Here is a 19,025-nt window from a genome sequence, read left to right on the forward strand (position 1 = left end):
TCCTGGTCTGGTCAGGGTCTTAATTCTGGTTTACACACACACTTGCATGGAAACAAAATAGTCTGTCACCTCTTGCAGTGGTGCTAATCTGCTTGGTGCAAGACTCATTTTGGGTTCAGTTGCCTACTTTTATGCTTTTTTAGGGCTCATCTTTGTGTACAGCAGTGCAGCTGCACCTGCGCAACACTTCAGTGAAGACACTACTACACTGATAGAGCTTCTTCCATTGGCGTAGTTAATCCATCTCCCCAAGAGGTGGTAGCTGTGTTAACAGGAGAAGCTTGCCTGTCAACATAGCACTACCTACTTTGGGGTTAGGTCAGTGTAACTACATAGCTCAGGGGTGTGGATTTTTCACACCCCTGAGTGATGTAGTTATACCAATATAGGTCTGTAGTGTAGATCTTGCCTTAGGCCTGGTCTTTCCTAAAATTTTGCCAACATAGCTATACTAGGAAAATGCTCCTAGTGAAGACTCAGCTTATGCTTGCAAGCCCCAAAGGGGAGTGGATGTCTGTTCATCCAGCCTGCTGCTAGTAAACCTCTTCTGGGTCCTTTCAGCCAGTGGATCCAAGTGTTCTATTTCAGGAACCATAGGTTTGGTTATGGATGTATCCTACTCCCCGGGCAGTGTGGAGCACAGTTGCCATAGCATGGTGTAAGCTAGAAACTAATTGGGCAGCTTTCATTTAATGGGCACGTCTGTTACTCAGCCCCGTTTTGAGTTCCAGGTTCTTTGTGGAGAGCCTTCATGATGACACAAGGGCAAACTATGGGACTTTGGCATAAGTTTGCCTTGATCAATACACTGGACTTAAAATATCCAAAATGTCAAATGTGACTGAAGAGACTTCCATTCCAAGCACTACGTAATTACAGTATGGAGGCAGTATTGTTCCCTGTCTACCACAGTATGCTGTGGTCTTCACTGGCTTCTCTTTCCAAAGTGGTTCTTGGATTGGCAAAAACCGTAACATGCTGACTGAATGAGAAAATATGTAAGGGGTCTCTCTACAACTGAGACCTGAGTAGTGTCATATCAGATCTCATTCTCTGCAACAGGAGGTTGAAATAAGGGGTGCAGTTCACTTAAGTACAGAGGATAACATTGCTGGACTGGTGTGTGGATAAAAACTAATATTTAATTAAAAATATGACTAATCCATGTCACCAAGAAGCCAGATTTATAGAGTGAAGCTTCCTAAGGTTTCTCCTGCATTCATGCAGCAGAAACATCTGGGATATGATGGGTCCAAAACCTCCATTCCCATCTTGTTAGAAACAGCTCAAAATACAGTAGTGCTGCAAAAGTTGGACATAACTGTTAGTGAAATGCCTAAAACAAAATGTTGAGCTGTTAACTTCAATTGCGTGGTGTGTGTTTCACCACTTTGTGCACTCCTTACACTTTTGCCCAGCTTGAACAATGAAAAGTAGGCTTGCTTTGCTTTTCATTCACTTTAACCATGTGGCTTTCATGCATCAGCAGAATGCTGCATGGTTTGGGTTGCAAAGCACTGCAGGACAATACTTAAAACCAAGCGGCATAAAATTGTAAGTGTCTGTTAGTGTTGGGTCAGTCTTTAAGCAATCTGAAGTTTAACCTAAACTTACTGACAGGCCCAACCAAGGGTTGGGGTTCTTTCTGCAGCAGCTACCCATCCTGAGCCAAAGGGACATGCTGCAGACTCTGAACTGCAGTTGATGGTGGAGTGGCAGTCCAGTGCTATGATCTTGTAGCAGTATATCACTTAGCTGAGTTCCTGGTAAAAAGGCTCGAGTCAGCACAGGCCATGTGATCTACACAGCATGGGCAGAGGGCCACAAGACCCAAGCTATCGGCAGCCACCTCAGTCAGTTTATGGATAGTGTGGCCACTTCACAAGCATGGGCAGCTTCAGTTACGTCTGTCCTCTTGGCAAAGAGGAAGATGCTTTTGCTGAAGGAGCCCTGCCTTATCTAGTTTATATTAGAACACTTACAGTGAACTGGGAGTTTCCATATTTTGGGAAATGCAGAGTCCTGTATCAGTGAGTGCACACTTGCATGGGGACAGGGCATTAGGTGGGGTCTAATCAGTACCAGTTCATGGTACTTAAGCTAGAAAAGAGAACTACATTAGTGTTCAGAGGGGTAGCCATGTTAGTCTGGGTCTGTAAAAAGCAGAGTCCTATGGCACCGTATATACTAACATGTATTGGAGCATAAGCTCTCATGGGTGAATACCCAATTCATTCAGATGCATGTTGTACAATTTGTCACTAGTCAAGAATGACAAAGCTCATGTTGTCCACATGATTCTAATTCTGCCCCTGTGCAGAAGCAGTAGGGTCAAGCTCATTTACTGTTTCTTGTGGAGTGTAGTCATAGCTGCTTTGTCCAAACCCTTAAGGACTGAAAAAGGCAGGATCCTGCAGGAACTGTTTGTCACTCACCATGCACCTGGGGCCTGATTCCCTTTTGCCATGTGTTTTGACACTAGTGCAAAGTGACTGCAAAATACCACTGTTTGGATTTGGTAGCATTGTGTACCCACTGTGCAGGGCAGTGGGGAGTTAGACCTCTTGTATTGGAAAGATTCCTGAGTTCCTTCTAGTATATAGTGCTAGAAGATGCTACATGTATCTGGCTGTAGAAAATCCTATAGTGCAGTTGTATAACTAAATGCTAGATCATAATTCACATACATAAAGGGCAGCATTATGGTTCCGCATGCATTCTCAAGTACTGCCTGTCTTCACTGGAGAGCTTAACTTGCAACTGTAAGAGTTAATGTAGCTTAATAGATAAAAACTGTAGTACTAAAGCTCCTGGGGGGGAAAGCTAGGAAAAGGACTTAACCCAGTAGGGGAATCATTCATGCTTTAATTTCTGTTGCCAATCTCCATTGACTTTCCCAGCCCAAAACAAAATCCAGGATGAGATGCCTCCACAATCTTTATTCTACATGGAGTGTAATCCTTTTATGCATGCTGAAAGGGGCTTGTGCCCTTTTACTACTACTTAAATAGTTGTCTAGTGCTATTGAGGAAGTACACAAATGCATGTAAAGACCCTTCACTTCAAGGGTGGAATGATGTGCAGACACAAGAAAGAGAACAACACTATCTAAGCTTGGTGGTCCTTCTGCAGATAAAGCTTCAAGCTTTCAATTGACTGGTGTATTTTATATGGCTGGAGAGTCATTTAGACTCTAAGTTTCACATGGAGGAAAAACTAATACCAGTGGGACTGAATGCTCCATACTAAGCCTACCAGTATGTCAGCCTTTTAAAAAAGGTCACTGTTTTCTTTGCGGTTAATCTTAACCGGTGTTAAGACAAACAGCTGAGTTTTATGGGGCTGTCCCTACTAACTGCACAGCTTCATAGGTTTAATGAATGAATAGCTCCAGAAGTTGTCCAAAGCTCAGTTTGTTAGTCACTAACAAACCAGGTTACAGATGTCCCATACAGCATTATATTGGTTGCTGGCAACACCTGCTCTAGCTGTAGAACATGGCTGATATACCTGCAAGTTCTGTGTTAGAGGCTAACACTCCTGAACATTTGCCGTTTAGTCTGCTGCCTGTGCTTAGTCTTAAAGGTGGCATTTTTGGAAAGACAGTGGCATGGGGGAGACCTGTGTGCTAGGAGCAGGGACTAAGTCTAAACTGCTCCAGTCCTTAATCTCAGATGAACTATTTATCCTCCATCTACAGATGGGGAATTAAGGCACAGAGATGAAGTGACTTGTCAAAGGCAGAGCCAGGAGTTTAACCCAGATCTCCTGAATTCCAGTCAGTGTCATACCCACAAGACCATTCCCCTTGAGCATAAGGAGAATGCCTTAAGCAACTCTTCTTTGGGGAGAGAAGAAAGTACACTTCCCATTATCTCAAATTAAACCCCAGTTCTGAGGGTCTGGAATTCGTAATGGGGCATAGTGCTAGTCCCTAAGGCAGTGGTGTCAAATGCCTACCTCACAAGAATTGATCTAGCCCATAAGGGTCATTCTGCAGGATCCAAGCTTTTATTTTAAGCTTCTTCTCAGTCACAAAAGTTAGAAGCTTATTAAAAACACTACAGATCACAACTCATACCATTCCCCACCTCATTCAGTCTGCAACTGCAAGGAAATATTCAACTAAAATGCCAGGTTGATTGGATTTCTTCACCTGCACTGAGTTTGGGCTCTTGAATACTTCTCCAGCATGTTGGTGTCAGTTCTGTATTTTGGGGCACTGCATCTATCTTGAAGCCTTAACCATAGTTCTGCAGGCTATAGCATGGATATCCTAGTTCGGACACAGGTAAGACTCAACAGTTGACGGTAACTTGTGACTTACCAGGGACTAGGCTAACATCAGGAAAGCTGAGAATTGTTACTTAACTTGCATAGTAAGAAATGCATACCATCTCAGATATCAGACTTTAAAGAGTGACTTTCTGTGTGGACTCCAGTAGCTGTTTCCAGCAGCTCAGTAAATTGGGTCTCCATCAAATCTGACTTGTCAGTGATTAGAAGCAGATCCCCTCTCAACTCTGGGTGGTCTAATAATCATCGTCTTAAGGCTTGTCTACAGTGTAGACAGTAACTTCCAAAGTAAGTTAACGTGTTGCCTATTGATGTGTGTGGATGCTGTTGGTGCACGTTAAAGCGCACTAGGGGATCTTTCATGTATTACCTGCAGTGCGCACCACCTGGTTCTACACTGACCAATTAATGTGTAACATGTTGGTGCAATTTAAAAATCACACCCCTGGTATAGGCAGGCACTGAGATGATAGCCCCTTCTCCACCAGCTGAGCTGGTAATGTCCTAGTATGTTTGCATTGTGTAGTGCTTAGCTGCAGCAGTGTTAGCTGGAATGGCTCCTCTAGCTGATGCAGACTTAAGATTCTCCTGCAGTGACTTCCTGACAGTTCTAGCTGTCAGTGAAATGGATTTGCATATGAGCTAGGCAAGTATGTCCTGTGGGGTCTGACTCCAACTTCCTCCTGCTGCAGAGCCAGGGTCAAAGAATGCCTTTCTTCTCTGTGGTTCTTGAAATTGAAAGGCCAGTGATTAATGACAGCTTACCTTGTTTGTGATTAACTGAAAACTCCCCCACTGGCTCTGAAGCAGTTAATATACCATTAGATGTCAAGTTTTGGCACTGTTCAGAGTATGTCTACACAGTAAAGAACCCTGTGGCTGCTCTGTGCCAGCTGGCTCCTGCTTGGGCTGCAGCCCATTTCATTGCTGTGTAGACTTCCAGGCTCAGGGACTGCCCTACCTCAATGGGTCCTAGAGCCAGGGCTCCAGCCTGAGACCAGACATCTACAAGCAATGAAGCAGCCTCAGCCAGAGCTGCACTGGCCAGCGGTGGGTTTTTGCTGTGTAGACATGCCCTCAGATTGAGAAAAGCAACACTTAACTGAAAGGCTTTAGGGCAGGGATGGCCAACCTGTGGCTCCAGAGCCCCAACTTTCCAGTATGCCAGGGGGTGCTCACTGCTCAAATCCTGGCTCTGCCACAGGCCCTGCCTGCACTCCATCCCTTCCTGCCCCCTCCACTGAGCTGGCTGTGCCCTTGCTCCTCCCCCTCTTTTTTTCCCCAGAGCCTCCTGCATGCCGCAGATGGGGAGGTGCTGACTGGCCAGGCTGCTGGTGAATGGGAGGTGCTGGGAGTGTGGGGTGGGCTGCTGACCTATTACTGTGGCTCTTTGGCAATGTACACGGTAAATTCTGGCTCCTGCTCAGGTTGGCCACCCTTGCTTAGAGTTTCTTGCCTGGTCCCTGGCTGCAGAAAGACCCACTAGCTACAAACAATACAAATCTCCAGGATTCCATGCTCTTAAACTAAGGGCTTGTCTACAGTTCATGGCAAACTGGAGTGCAGATCCACCCCCACTAGCATGCTAGGACTGTCCATGAGTACCCTGCTGAGTTAATGTGCTTTGACTTAGTCTCATTTCATTGAGGATTTGATATAAAGTGAGTTAATGAACTGTTAATGGTTTGAGTAGCAGCTGTTAGTCTGTATCCACAAAAGGAACAAGAGTACTTATGGCACCTTAGGCTAAAATTATTTGAGCATAAGCTTGTCACTAGCAGTCACCTTCAGCCCCCAACTAAAACCTCTCCTGCGCATCCAAGATCTACAACCTATCCTGAAAGACACTCCCTCACTCTCACAGATCTTGAGACAGACCAGTCCTAACTTACAGACAGCCCCCTAACCTGAAGCAAATACTCACCAGCAACCACACAACAAAAACATTAACCTAAACCTATCCTTGCAACAAAGCCCGATGCCAACTCTGTCCACACCTATTCAAGGGACACCATCATAAGACCTAATTACATCAGCCATGCCATCAGGGGCTCGTTCACCTGCACATCTGCCAATATGATATATGCCATCATTGGCCAATGTACATGGCAGAGGAGCATTGCTGGCACAACTGGACAGTCTCTATGCAAAAGAGTAAGTGGACACAAATCTGACATCAGGAATCACAACATTCAGAAACTAGTAGAACACTTCAACTTCTCTAGCCACTCAGTAACAGACTTAAAGGTGGCAGTTTTGAACAGAAAAGTTTCAAAAACGGACTCCAATGAGAAACTGAACTAGAATTAATTTGCAAACTAGATACCATTAATGTGGGCTTGAATGGAGACTGGGAGTGGCTGGGTCATTACACAAATGGAATTATTTCCCCATGTTAAGTATCCTCACACCTTCTTGTCAATTGTCTGGAATGAGCCATCTTGATTGTCACTACAAGTTTTTTCCTCTGCTGATAATAGCTCGTCATAATTAGCCTCTCAAAGTTGGTATGGCAACTTCTACCTTTTCATGATCTCTATATGTATATCTTATTACTATATGTTCACTTCTATGCATCTGATGAAGTGGGTGGTAGCCCACGAAAACTTATGCTCAAATTTGTTAGTCTCTAAGGTGCCACAAGTACTCCTATTCTCTTTGGACTGTTAATGTGTCAGCAGGGTCCATACAGTGGCAGGCTAGTGCAGGATGGATTCACACTGCAGTTTGCCATGAAGTAATTTGTGTAGACAAGCCCTTAGTGTGCTAAATGTGAATTCTTAGACACTAACATCCTTTGCTCCTAGTTCAGTTTCATTATGGGCAGAAACCCTTTAGCAAGTGAATTCTCATTCAGTGGCCTAAAATCATGAAAACCAGTGGCCTAAAAACCATCTGTGAAGTATAGAAATCTACACTCAGAGCTAGAGCCACAAAGGGATTTAGGTGCCTGGGTCCAAAATTTAGATCCTCAAAAACCCTGCCCAGCTGCTATCTAACCCTGCAGGTGCTTAGTCCCATGGCATTTAAATTGCCGCTGGATATGCACGCAGCCCCTTAGCCCTGGTACTTATCCGTGAACTGGGTGTGGGTCTCCTGCAAGCATGCCGGCTGCCTCATGCCTCTCCACAAAACACTGCCATCTGAGGAGGTGGCTCTGATTCTTAACCCAGTGGCTAGAGCACTCAGCCAGCATGTGAGGCCTGGTTCACTTTCCCCCTTAGCCTGATGGGGAGCAGGGGCTTGGACCTGGGTCTGACTTATTCTCTCTAGTAGAATGCATGGCTGAATCAGAGCAGAGGGAGATGCATGGGCATCACTAAAAATAGGGAGATGGATACCTGCATCAGCAGGAGAATCCCTCCTGGCAGCATAGGTCCTGCCTACAGTGAAGCATGACAGTGGCATAAACCTGAAGCCACCTGACTTCCTTTGAAGGGTGGGGTTACGCCACCCCCATTTCTTATTGGCTAGCCTAGGCTGCTCCCCACCCAGCTTGCTGGCTTCTGGGAGATCCATTCTTGGGTACCAGTGCTCTCATGCAGTGTCTATGGAGCCTAAAGCCAAACTTGAGGCTGTGGGTTTTGCTAGGTGGCAGGGTGTTGAGCATTGCAATGTGGCATCTAGAGACCAGCATGGATCTAAACCACAGGGTCTTACAAAGAACCTGAAACTTCTTACCTTCTGTGAAATGAGGGGCCTTCTAATGGAGGGTTAGCTAAAGATGCCTGCCTATAGCCTGTACCTCTGGATTTTAATGTTTGCTTGACTTGTGCTTCATGGGGTCACTTGGTTTGAAAGCTGGAACTTGGTAGGGATGCAGGAGTGTGCTTTGCTTGCCTCTTGACTCTGATTTGATGTGTGAAGGCAGCAGTTGGGGTTTGTATAACTGATCTGTTTGACTGGGTGCAGGTGGAGACATTTATAGAACTTAACAGTGTAGAAAAGGCCTTTTCTACACTTGTTAGGTCCTAATCACCTTAATCTTACTAGAAGGCTGAATACTGGAGAGCTAGGGAGGTAGTGTTCTCAAGCAGATTCTGGAAATTGTATTATCTAGCATTGTCCTGCATGACCTGTACCCATCTTTTGCAAAGCTGGGACCTCCTTAAAAGTAAAGCGCATGTGTCATACTAATTGTCCATCTATAGTGAATGGGTACAGGAAAGCTGTAGATGACCTGAATTGTCAGGCTTAAAAATAAATTAAAATTGGAGTGTTTCAGGCCTCTCTCATTATAGCAAGGAGGACACGAACTCATTCCTTCCTCTGCAGGTCACCTTAAGATGCCATTGGAAGTGTTAATTACTGGCAGCCTTTCTGCTGAAAATGTCTTGTGGTCTGTAGGGTGAGTTCACACCATACTGGCCCAGAGTGTGCAGAGTCTGACTTGAATATGCTCTCCAATGCAGTGGTTCTCTGCCTGGGATATGCAGAGGTCTTCCAATGGGTACATAAACTCATCTAGATATCTGACTAGTTTTACAATAGGCTACATAAAAAGCACCAGCAGAGTCTGTGCAAACTAAAATTTCATACAAACAATGACTTGTTTATACTGCTCTATGTACTAGATACTGAAATGTAAGTACAATATAATTATAAAATCAATTGGAATAGAAGTATGGTAAATGAGCCTTTTTCAGTAATAGTGTGAGACACGTATTTTTGTCCGATTTCTTTTTTTGTAAGCAAGTAAAGTGAGGTGAACCTTGAGGGCATGCAAGACAAATCAGACTACTAAGTGGTCTGGAAAGGTTGAGCACTGATCTAATGCATAGCACTCTTTTTCCTTCTGTTAAGCTTGGAGGTCAGGACAAGTTAGTCACTGTGGTGGTTTTAAAGCACAAGTCATCAGGGGAAAGATAATTCCCACAGACTTGGGCTGTGGCAGTCCCATAAATGGCATACGTAGAAATGTTGAATAATCATGAGGGCTGAGTTACGGTTGCTGTGGGAACAAACTCAATTGCCTGAACAGTGTGTAAACTCTTATGATGCTGTATTAAAGGTCTGTCAGGCCTCCTCTGAAAAGTTTCCCCTTCAACTATACTACTAGAACTGAAGTAGTTCCACACCCTAACGCAGGTATAGGTAGAACATAAGTGTTTCTTTGTAGCTTACTCCTGTGCAGGAAGGGGAATAAGCTGTACCAGTATTGCATGGAAAACTACACGAGACGATCATGCAGGTTGCAAAGGCAAGCACTCAAATTAGGAAATGCTAGGTTGCCTCTGCAATTTCAGCCCAGTTGCCTTATCATAAGGCATATGCATAGTCTTCAGCACAATCACATACTATCTCTTTTTTCCACAGGTCACATTTCAGTCAGTGCACAGAATGGCTAGTGCTCAGTGAATAAGTAGCTCTGTAATATTTTGTGTTCACTCTTCAGTGTAATTCTAGGCCTCATACTGCATGCTAGTCAACCCTGCTCTAAAGACAGTTATTTCCTCATGGGCTTGTTTGTGGTTCTCATCTCTACTGTTTGAGGCTTCAAACATTCCTGTGAGTTGAGGGAGTGGTGGGATCCCTATTCCCCAAGTTAAGGTCAGATGTACCTACTGATTTGGGGTGCCCAATTTGAAACCTCTACAACCTGACTTTGTTTCAGAATACTCAGCATTATTTAGCACTTCATTGTGTTTACAGCACAGCTCCAGTTTGAATTCATCTGCAGCCAAGAGTGGTCAGCACATGTGTAAATCAAACCAAAGGTTTTAAATTGGACACCCAGAAAATGAGGAACACTTAGTGACCCCCTATGAAGTTTTAAGTGATATGCCCAGCTTCACATAGAAATTTTGTGGAAGAGGCAAGGATAGGATTGAATTCCTCAGGAGCATTTAACTGCCATAACCATGAGACCCTCTGTCACAGGTCAGGAGTGCACAGCCTAGTGGCCAGAGTCCATCACTATCAAGGTGGGCCACCACCTCAGGTGGGGTGGCAGCCAAGATAGGGGGACCTGGGCTCTCCCTCTCCACTGGGTCCCAAACCAGATCCCTGTCAGTGGCAGGGTTGCCTGCCACCAGCTCAGCAGGGGTCTGGCTGAAACACTGAGCTAGCCTCTGGTTATCCCAACTCCCTGCAAAGACTCCTGGGATTACTTCCTACCCACTTCTCTGCATCTCATGGCTTCCTAGTTCCCTCTGTTCCTTCTCCCTCAATTGTGTCCAGTGCCTGGGAGTTGAGGATTGCTGTCAGCTGGCTGGCCTCTGCATCAGGGAGTGTCTTCAGCAGGGGCCAACAGTGCACCACCTTCCCCTATGATGGTCTGCCAAGATTGAGCCAGGCTACTCCCTCTTATACTGGTGTTGCACTTTGAGCGTGTCCAGTAGGGCCATGGGGGCATGGCTTCCTCAGCCCACAGTGCGGGGTTAACCCCTGCAGTCCCAGTGCAGACATGCATGCCCCATCACACCCTCCTTTCTCTTTCTGCAGTTGTCTGCCTCACTCATTACTCCTCTCCAACTTCTTTGACTAATGAGGCAGGGATCCTATAGGCTCCTTCACTAACAGCCCTGACCTGTCCCCACAGCAGCTGCATTTCATGCAGTGAATGAGGCAAGGTCTTGTAGAAAATGGTCTGTTAATGTGATGAGACTGTGGTAATACATGCAGGGGGGCTGAATTAAGGCAGCACCTGAATTCTGGCATTTCTGAACTCGAGTGCTTGACTTGGCAGTGTTCTCAAGATAGCTTTTGCATGTAACCACCTGGACTTTATTTGGTTTTTTTTTTAAAAACGTTGACATCTTGACACCCCATGGGTCCCAAGCTGGGTCAGAGCCTTTGGATCCATGTACTGACCTCTGCCAGTTGAGGGAACAGAGTAACTGACTGCAGTAGTACTGTCCTCTGCATGGAGCAGCAATAGTGGTGGAAGGGTCACCTTGCCAGATATTTGCTGGCAGCAGAGGAATAGAGACTTGGGAATTTCAGTTCTATTCCAGGTCCTGGAAGGGAATGTGCCCTTCTGCCCGTTCCCTCCAGTTGAACCCTTTGTGCCCCATACCCCTTTTACCTGTACAAGTTCTTTCCCCTCCCCAGCTTAATCCCAGCCCTATTCTTCCCACTTCAGGCTTCCAATCCCAGCCTGCTTGCCCAGTAAGTTTGTCACTGCTCCAAACTACTCCACTCCTAGTCTCCTTGCCCAGCCAGTTCCCAGTCCCTCCACTTGCCCTACCTCTTTCCCAGTCCCTGCCCCCACCCACATTCCCATCCCCACTAACTCCTCATCTCCCTCAGTTCTCCTAACTCCTTGTCCCAGTCTCCCCCATCTGATCACTGTTCCCCCTGCCTTGAAATGACTGCCTGGATGTCAGCTGAAGACAGGGACTCCATGCTCTGTTCAGTAGCCAGCCCTGCCTTGGCCCAGAGCAGCCATTATGGGGAGAGCCATGCTTCACCCAGTGGCATATGCTCTATTGGCCTGGTCAGCATTAGGAGCTATGAGACTGGAGCATGTGCAGGATGGAATCTTGTTTAACAGATCAAATCCCTGAAGTCTCTTCTCAGCATGTGCAGGCTACAGTTTTCAGAGGCTTATCATATGGGCGGAATCTACAGATGCATGGCGGCAACAGCAGCCGCCTTTAGGTCAGGGATGTGCCTTTTGCCAAATTCCAGGTTCCTTCTCCAAAGCATGGGGAGGCTAGAGCATTTCAAAGAGATTATCTCCAGAACTTTACAACGGGAGAAATAGCTCTTTTCCATAGCCTCACTCTTGGAAACAGCTGAATGCTTAGGCTTGTCTTCAGGGAAATGTCTATGGAGGCTGATAGGTGGCACAGAAAACTTCAGCCCCAATGGTTACAATTTGCCAAAGTTACATGTAACTTAAAATAGCCTCATTAAGGTTGCCCCAACCTTCCCATTATAGGCAGGACTACTAGCCCTGCCTATAATAAGCATCTTTACATCGTGTCCACATTAGAGGCTGTTCTAGTCTGACAATCATTTTAAAATGTACAGTGTTTGTAGACATTGGTCATGAGGGCAGTGGGGATGGAGTGCTGGCTTGCCAGCAGGTGTGGCTGCAGCATTACCATGTCATATCTCTGACCTGCAGGCCCCGACTTCCCACTGATCATCAGATACTGTATGTGATAGAAACTTTGGGGTTCCCAACTCCCTGTGAGGCTTAGGTAGGGCCTGTCTTCTACTGTAGCATAAACTTGGTTCTACCTTAAGGTATTTGATTGGTGTCAGCTTCTGGAGCTGTGCTAGGCATGTAGACCAGTAAATCACTTGGGATTCTGCTGTGGGGCTGGAAGGGAGGTCACAGGCCTGAGTACCAGACTGGTGATGCCTGGGGTGGCTCTAATTACATGTGACAAATGTGGCAAGCAGGAGTCACTGCAGCACCCTGCTGAAGAGGAAGGGGGCGGGGTGTTCACTGGATGGCATGCAATGGGAGGGGTTTGGGAGCAGCATGGAGGAGACTACTGTCATTCTGCTTGGGAGCTGGCTTACAAATGCCCTGCATGACTCAGATTTTTGGATAAGGTAGCTGAGCATCTTGTGGCTTAATCAACCCAACCCCCAGATCTTGCATCAAACTGGCATTCTCACAACAAACTGCCTGCATTTCTCTAGCATGCTGGCACAGACTCCTAAACTAAGGCAGGAATCCAGCCTCTTTAATAGCTCTGGTTTGTGACATCTCCCCTCCTCCCCCCATGGGAGGGGAATGGGGTGGGGAAGGATAGGTCAGTGAGCCATGAAAATTCCATTCTAAATGTGAATTGGGAATTCTGCTCTTTTCTGGCCAAGTTCCTTTCCCAGTGTGAGATGCAAACTCAGACTGGCCTGCAATATATGCACTTCTCTTCCTAGTGCTGAGGATTTTTTTGAAGGTTATCCATATTGAATAGTAAACAATGCAGAGTCAGGGAGGCACAGTGGCCAAGTTCTAGCAAATAGATTATGCTAGCAGAATTGTGAAGCTTTGTGTTGGGTGGCTGAATCGGGGCTGGAGCCAGCAGCTGGAGCCAGTCCAGGACTAAAGTGTTTTTGGGTTTGTGGGGGGAGGGGGAGGGGCAGGGACAGGAGCTGGATAGCACTGAACTAGTGGGTCTGAGCTGTCGCTGCTGCTGAGGATTGCTGTCTCGAGCCTCTTTTCCACTGTGCTGTAGCTCATGGCTTATTTGTGCTGTCTGCCTGTCTTGATTTACTGTAGCTGTGCCTTTTCCTTTCTGCATGCTGTCTCATCTTCCAGGGGAATCTATTCTCTATACCTCAATTCTGTAATAAATGATGCGGTTTTATTGCATGCCTGAGTGACGTCACTGTCAGCACAGTAAGCATCAGCAGGCTGATCACATGCTGGCCCAGTCAGTAATGCAGACGGGATAGGAAGGTGGAGGGGGGGCAGAGGAGGGAGGGGGCTAGTTCCTGGACATATGGCAGTCTTCCCCTTTGGGGTGTAGTTGTTAGTCTCAGTGGCTTCATCATAGGGCAGGGTCTGGCTTGAAGCTCTGGCAAACTCCTCCTAAAAATCTCTGAACTGTTCAGCTTGTGTTTGTTCCACCTGAGCAGACTTCCAGGACTCTGAAGGAGCAGTGGCAAGCAGGATGCTTTTTCCCAGTTCTGCGCAAGAGTCTCCCCGTGGCCTCCCGGACACAAACGACCTGTGCCTTGGCCTGCAGTCTCTCAATCTGACAGGGTGGGACAGACCATGGAGCACTCAGGACTCTGATACTGCAGCACAGACCAGCACACAGTCTGGTGAGTCGCTCTCTGCTTACGCACAGCAACAGTTGTTGATTTGCTTTTTTAAAAAAGTAAACCTATTGCCCAGAAAGTGGCTGTTACAGAAGCAGGTTGTGACTGGTTGAGGGATTTCTCTTAACCTTATAAATACTGAATGTAATGGGATGGTGAGTTCGGGGGACAGAATAAGGGGAGGTTTTGGTTCTGAATGTTCTGCAACTATCCAGTCTTGGCTGGTGAAACAGGAAACAACTTACAAATACCCAGGCTTCTCCTGATCCTGTGATGTCTGGGGAGGGATTAATGTGCTGATGGGCAAGAGACTTTATTAAAAAATCTGCTCATACCTTCCTTCCAAGAGGGTTAGGGTATATTTGAAGATGAGCTAAATGCCTACGCTGAATGCCACTGCGTTGTGGAAGTGGTGTTAAACTTGCTCTGCTCCAGATAAATCTAGCAAATTGCTACCTGGGCAAAATAGGGTGTGCTGGCAGAAAGCTCTGGGGGCAGGGGGCACTGCTTGCTTGCAGAGGGACCTCCTGCCTGGCAGCAAATGCTGCCGTAGCACACAAGCTTAGGCTGTTGCAGTCTCTGGGTCTGCTGCCTACACTCTTCATATGGGGTGTGGACTGAGCTCCAAGTACCAAACTCAGCCAGAAGGTTCCCAGCTCTGTAAAAGGGCTCGGCAGGACTTTCTCCAGTCTCAAACTAAAACAAATCATGTTCTGGGGGATGGCACTTCATCTGCAAGAGTTAAAAAGTCTCTGCTGCCATGCCCTCACTCTGCTCGTGGGGGGAAAGTATTGGCTTCTTTTGCCCTTTTCCCCCTTCCAAACTCTGTTTACCCTGGCTTTCAGCTGGCATCTCGCTCAGAGCACCAGCTGTATGGAGTGCTTTAGGTCTGGGCACTAGTTTTCTCTATAGAAATTGAAGTGAAGAGCAATGTTGTACCTCTGTCTTCTAGACCAGGATTTAGTGATATGGTTGGGTAGGGTGCAGGAGGGGGATGTGGACTATCTTTCAGGTCCTTATAGTAAAGATCTGGAAAGAACAATCTCACAGATGGTGTTACATTTACTGAAGTATCAGTCCATGGCAATATCTCCTGCTTCAGCAGAGTTTGCACAAGTTCAGCCTGGTTGCTACAGAAACTCCTCCTTTTTATAGAAGCAACCTGCTGCTTTGTTAAAAGGCTAGTGCATCTTTGTGCATTGATGGGGATGACATTGAAGGCCCCAGGCATATAGCAGGTGCTGACAAGAATGTGGGTTGCAGTGTCTTCTCACTCTCCATGGGGGTGGCCATTCAGGGGTGGTTATGGAGGAGTGGAAGTGACCCTACTTAGGGAAGGTAGTAGTGATGTGAAGTGTTGCAGGCTGCTCTACTGGGAAGCTTCATGCCAAAGCTCATGATTTGTGGGAGCATGTCTCCCTTCCCACTAATGCCTGTCACTTGGTTGTAGCAGTGGATCATAATCTGCCAAGGGCAGCACCAAATGTTACTTCACATACTGCAAAACTGGTCTGCATGGTACCCTGAGCAGGCCTCCTGCAGCTTCCTCCCATGGCTGGGGGTAGGACTTGTCAGGTGACTGTTGCAGAAGCAAAGTAGCCATGCAGGGAGGGAGCAATGAGTACTAAACAGGCTTATGCACAGACCCCTGGAAAGAACTTCCTGTTGAGGGGTCTTCCTAGGAGCCATTGGCACTCGAGTAGGCTTGGATTCCTGCACTCCTGTGCAGTCCAAAAAAAATCCAGCTGGCTTCCCCTGGTGACCTGTAAATCCTCCATGTAGCACTGAAGGGACAGTTCTTCCCAGGCAGCAGTTGTGCCTGATCTTCTCCTACCTTTGCTAATGTCTTGTCTGTCTGGCCCTTGCCAGTGAAGCTGGGAATAGGAAGCTGATGGCTGACTTTTCATAACTCAAACAGTCCTCCAAAATGGGGGCGGGGGAGATGTGAGTTATTAATCGGAGCTGAAAGGAGCAGCAGCCTTGGATAATTAATTGCATACAACATATTGGGAAGTGTCTTATAGGCACCTGGGTACTGAATCTGGATTATGGAAGCTTAACTAGGGCCCTGTGAACAGCACAGTTGTACATAAGTGCTGGAACTGAGGGTGCTGCTATACCCCTTGGATTGAAGTGGCTTCAGTCAGATACAGGGTTTACAGTTTGGTTAAATGGCTCTCTGCACCCCTGCAGTTGTAACCAAGCCAGCAACATCCAGGTCTGACGGAACTTTCTAGCATTGTTACAGCCATAATGTGTATAAGACATAATGCACAATGGCGGTGCAAAGCAGTTTTGTGACAGCCTCTTGCTGCTGCTCTGGGCCCCACCTGATCAGCTGTAGCAGTCTCGAATGTTCTTTCTCAGCCAACATCCTGCCTGGCCATTTTGACACAGCCTCCACTCTCACTAGCTACTGACACATGCTATTCAGTGGGATGAAATAATACATTACTCTTTGGAAGACCTTTAAAACTGTGAATTTGCATGCTGAGGAAGCAGCAAATTTTAAATTGCTATTTATGCAACACAGATCACACCCCCCACTAGGGACTTCATATGAATTCAGATCGTACAGAGCAAAATAACCTCTGAATCAATAGAAAATTCAACTGGAAACTAGTCTGGGGTACTCCAGTGACCTTCCTGCAAATCCTTCCTGATCACTTAATTATTTTGGTGTCTGTAGAACACATCCTTCACAAATAAGGTACTGAACTTCCTAAAGCTCTGTAGGGCATCACATATTTGAGTTCCTCATTTAATAGGCTCACAAAACTCGGTGGAACTGATGGCAGTGAAGAACTAAGTACTTGTGATACTAAAATACTCAGGAGCACATGCTTCCTGAATGCAAGGGCTAAGCATCTTGCAGAGGTGAAACACCCTGTTTGAGGCTGAGGACACGGAATTAAAGCCTCAAAGGCTTGCAGTCCTCCTGCTGTCCAATCACTATCCATTGTGGGACTTCTACCCCTGTAATCTAGGGGAAGGGAGTTTGTTTTGACAGCACATAGACCCCTGTGCAAACTTGCCATCTAAAACATGGGGGAACATGGTGTACAGGAGCCATATTCATATACCCAGAGCCATTTGGTTGGCAGTGCCATTGCAGTCACCATAGTCTCTCCACTCTTGCAGAATGTGCTGGCTACATTCTGTCTGCCCTGCTTGGTGCAGGAGACTAAATGAAGAGGCAGGAGAAGTGGCACTTGAATGGGTGACCGTAGCTTGCCTTGTTGTGGGTATGGCATATGCTTGGCTCAAGAATTGAAATGCTGGCATTGGTGTGCAGCTGTTACATTGTTTGTCTGCACCTCCCACATCTGCAGAGTCTTGTCCCTCCCTCCTTAGGACCAGGGAGTTGCCATGAAAAGCTTTGTGGGAAGTAGGGGTGAGGGGGATTCAGACCATGTCTGGAGCGCTTTGGGAAGTGCTATGTGAAATGGCTTCTCTTCTGTTTGTGAGGGCGGGGCATGGGGGGGGCGCTTTCCCTGCTTGAGACCTTCACAAGTCTTCAGAGGGGCCAGCAGGTATGGTTAGCTGGTATTATCTGGCCATGCCTTGTGTAGCAAAGGCAGAAAGCAGCATGTGAACAGACAGTCTAGTGCCTGTCAGTAATCTCTGGCACTACAGTGATGCAGGTATTGATTCCCAGCTGGCTACCCCAGTCACTCGGTGCTGCAGCTGGCATTTCAGCACTGACCCAGGGTGATCAGAATCAGGAAATCCTGACTGCAGATGCACTGGGCTCAGCATTGGGTTGTCTGTCTCTAGAGCCTGGCTGGGAGGGGCAGGTGCTGCCAGCAAACAGCAGTTGGGATGGTTCTAGCAGTGACTCCGCTGCATAAATCCACAGGGAGCTGGCCAGGAGGAAGGAAGTGCAAAAAGTTATCAGTCTAAAATTATGATGGCTGATCCGGTTTCCTGCAGTGCTAGTGCTTGAGCATTGATGAGCTGGAATTTGGGTGCTCTAATCTGCAGGACTTTCCCTAAATCTGCATACAGCTCCTGCCAGGTGCTGTCTGTAGCTTAGCTTGAAAAGGAGTATCTGGCAATAGGGAGACTCTACAGGTGTCACCTTATGCCTCCTGTGGAACTGGTGTACAGATATGCTTTATATTGCAGTTGTGTACAAGGCTCCAGTCAGGATAACAGTCCCATTATGCCAGACACAGCAGACTAGGCAAAAATGCTGCTTTTGTTTTGCAACACCAAGGAGTTTTCTCTTGCAGTCAGACGGCTGCTTCATGCTTCCCCAGGGGCTGGGAAGCTGCTCAGTCCTAAGACATGGGACTTGTAGAGTCAGCAGGAAAATGCACTGCTACATTGTAGAGGAGACAATCCACCTTTGAGAGAGTGGAAGAAACTTTGCCCCTCTGCCATGGAGCACCTTTGCTCCTGAAGCTGCTGTCTTGCCTGGGGAGAAGAGCCCCTATTAGTGATAGTGACTGCTGCAGTCCAGAATTGCTGCATCTGTTGGCTATAGGATTTAACTGCTGTCTTGTGGCAGGAGAACACTAAACCCACTGCTGCCACTAAAACTGTGTCAGACTAGAAATATTGACTCAAGTCCCAGAAACCTGTTCTCTTGGAAATAAAATTCTGGCCTTGGATGCTTCCAGCTAAGCATCTCCTGTAATGCAGTATTCCTTTCCCAATTTAACAGTAAATATGCAGTGTTCATAGCATCCAGGGCGCCTGTTTCTCCTTGGGGGAGGTAAAAGGACACTTGTATCAGGACAGTGGAGGAAGGAGACTCAAGTGCTGGTTTAGTTTGTATGCCTGCATAATTGATAACAGTAGCACACAAGGAGATGTGAGGTAGAGCCCTGCAAGGGGCTACTTTTTAAATCCTGCTTCCACCCACAAAAACCTTAGATCATGCAAGAGACAGCTTCCCTCACTACTTAAAAGAACCAGTTGGCTAATATATAATGGAATTCAGATACAATTTTTACCATTAAAAGAATAAAATCTTGCTTAAATCATGCAAAAAT

At 46.6% G+C, this 19,025-nt stretch overlaps 1 protein-coding gene across 8 annotated transcripts in view; it reads left to right on the top strand.

The window, feature by feature from the left end:
• The window catches only part of CPEB1 (cytoplasmic polyadenylation element binding protein 1), an 82,354-nt gene that overhangs the window by 22,912 nt on the left and 40,417 nt on the right, over positions 1–19,025 (top strand). For 6 of the 8 annotated variants that reach the window (XM_050968879.1, XM_050968882.1, XM_050968878.1 and 3 more), the window contains exon 3: positions 13,840–14,028. The exons of 1 other annotated variant lie outside the window; for it this stretch is intronic. In XM_050968879.1, coding sequence (XP_050824836.1) covers positions 13,840–14,028 — 189 coding nt within the window. Of the gene's footprint in view, positions 1–13,815; positions 14,029–19,025 lie in introns of all 8 variants that reach the window. One more of the 8 variants, XM_050968884.1, reaches the window with a different exon arrangement.

Source organism: Gopherus flavomarginatus, chromosome 9 (genome assembly GCF_025201925.1).
Source record: "Gopherus flavomarginatus isolate rGopFla2 chromosome 9, rGopFla2.mat.asm, whole genome shotgun sequence".
NCBI classification, from domain to species: domain Eukaryota; kingdom Metazoa; phylum Chordata; order Testudines; family Testudinidae; genus Gopherus; species Gopherus flavomarginatus.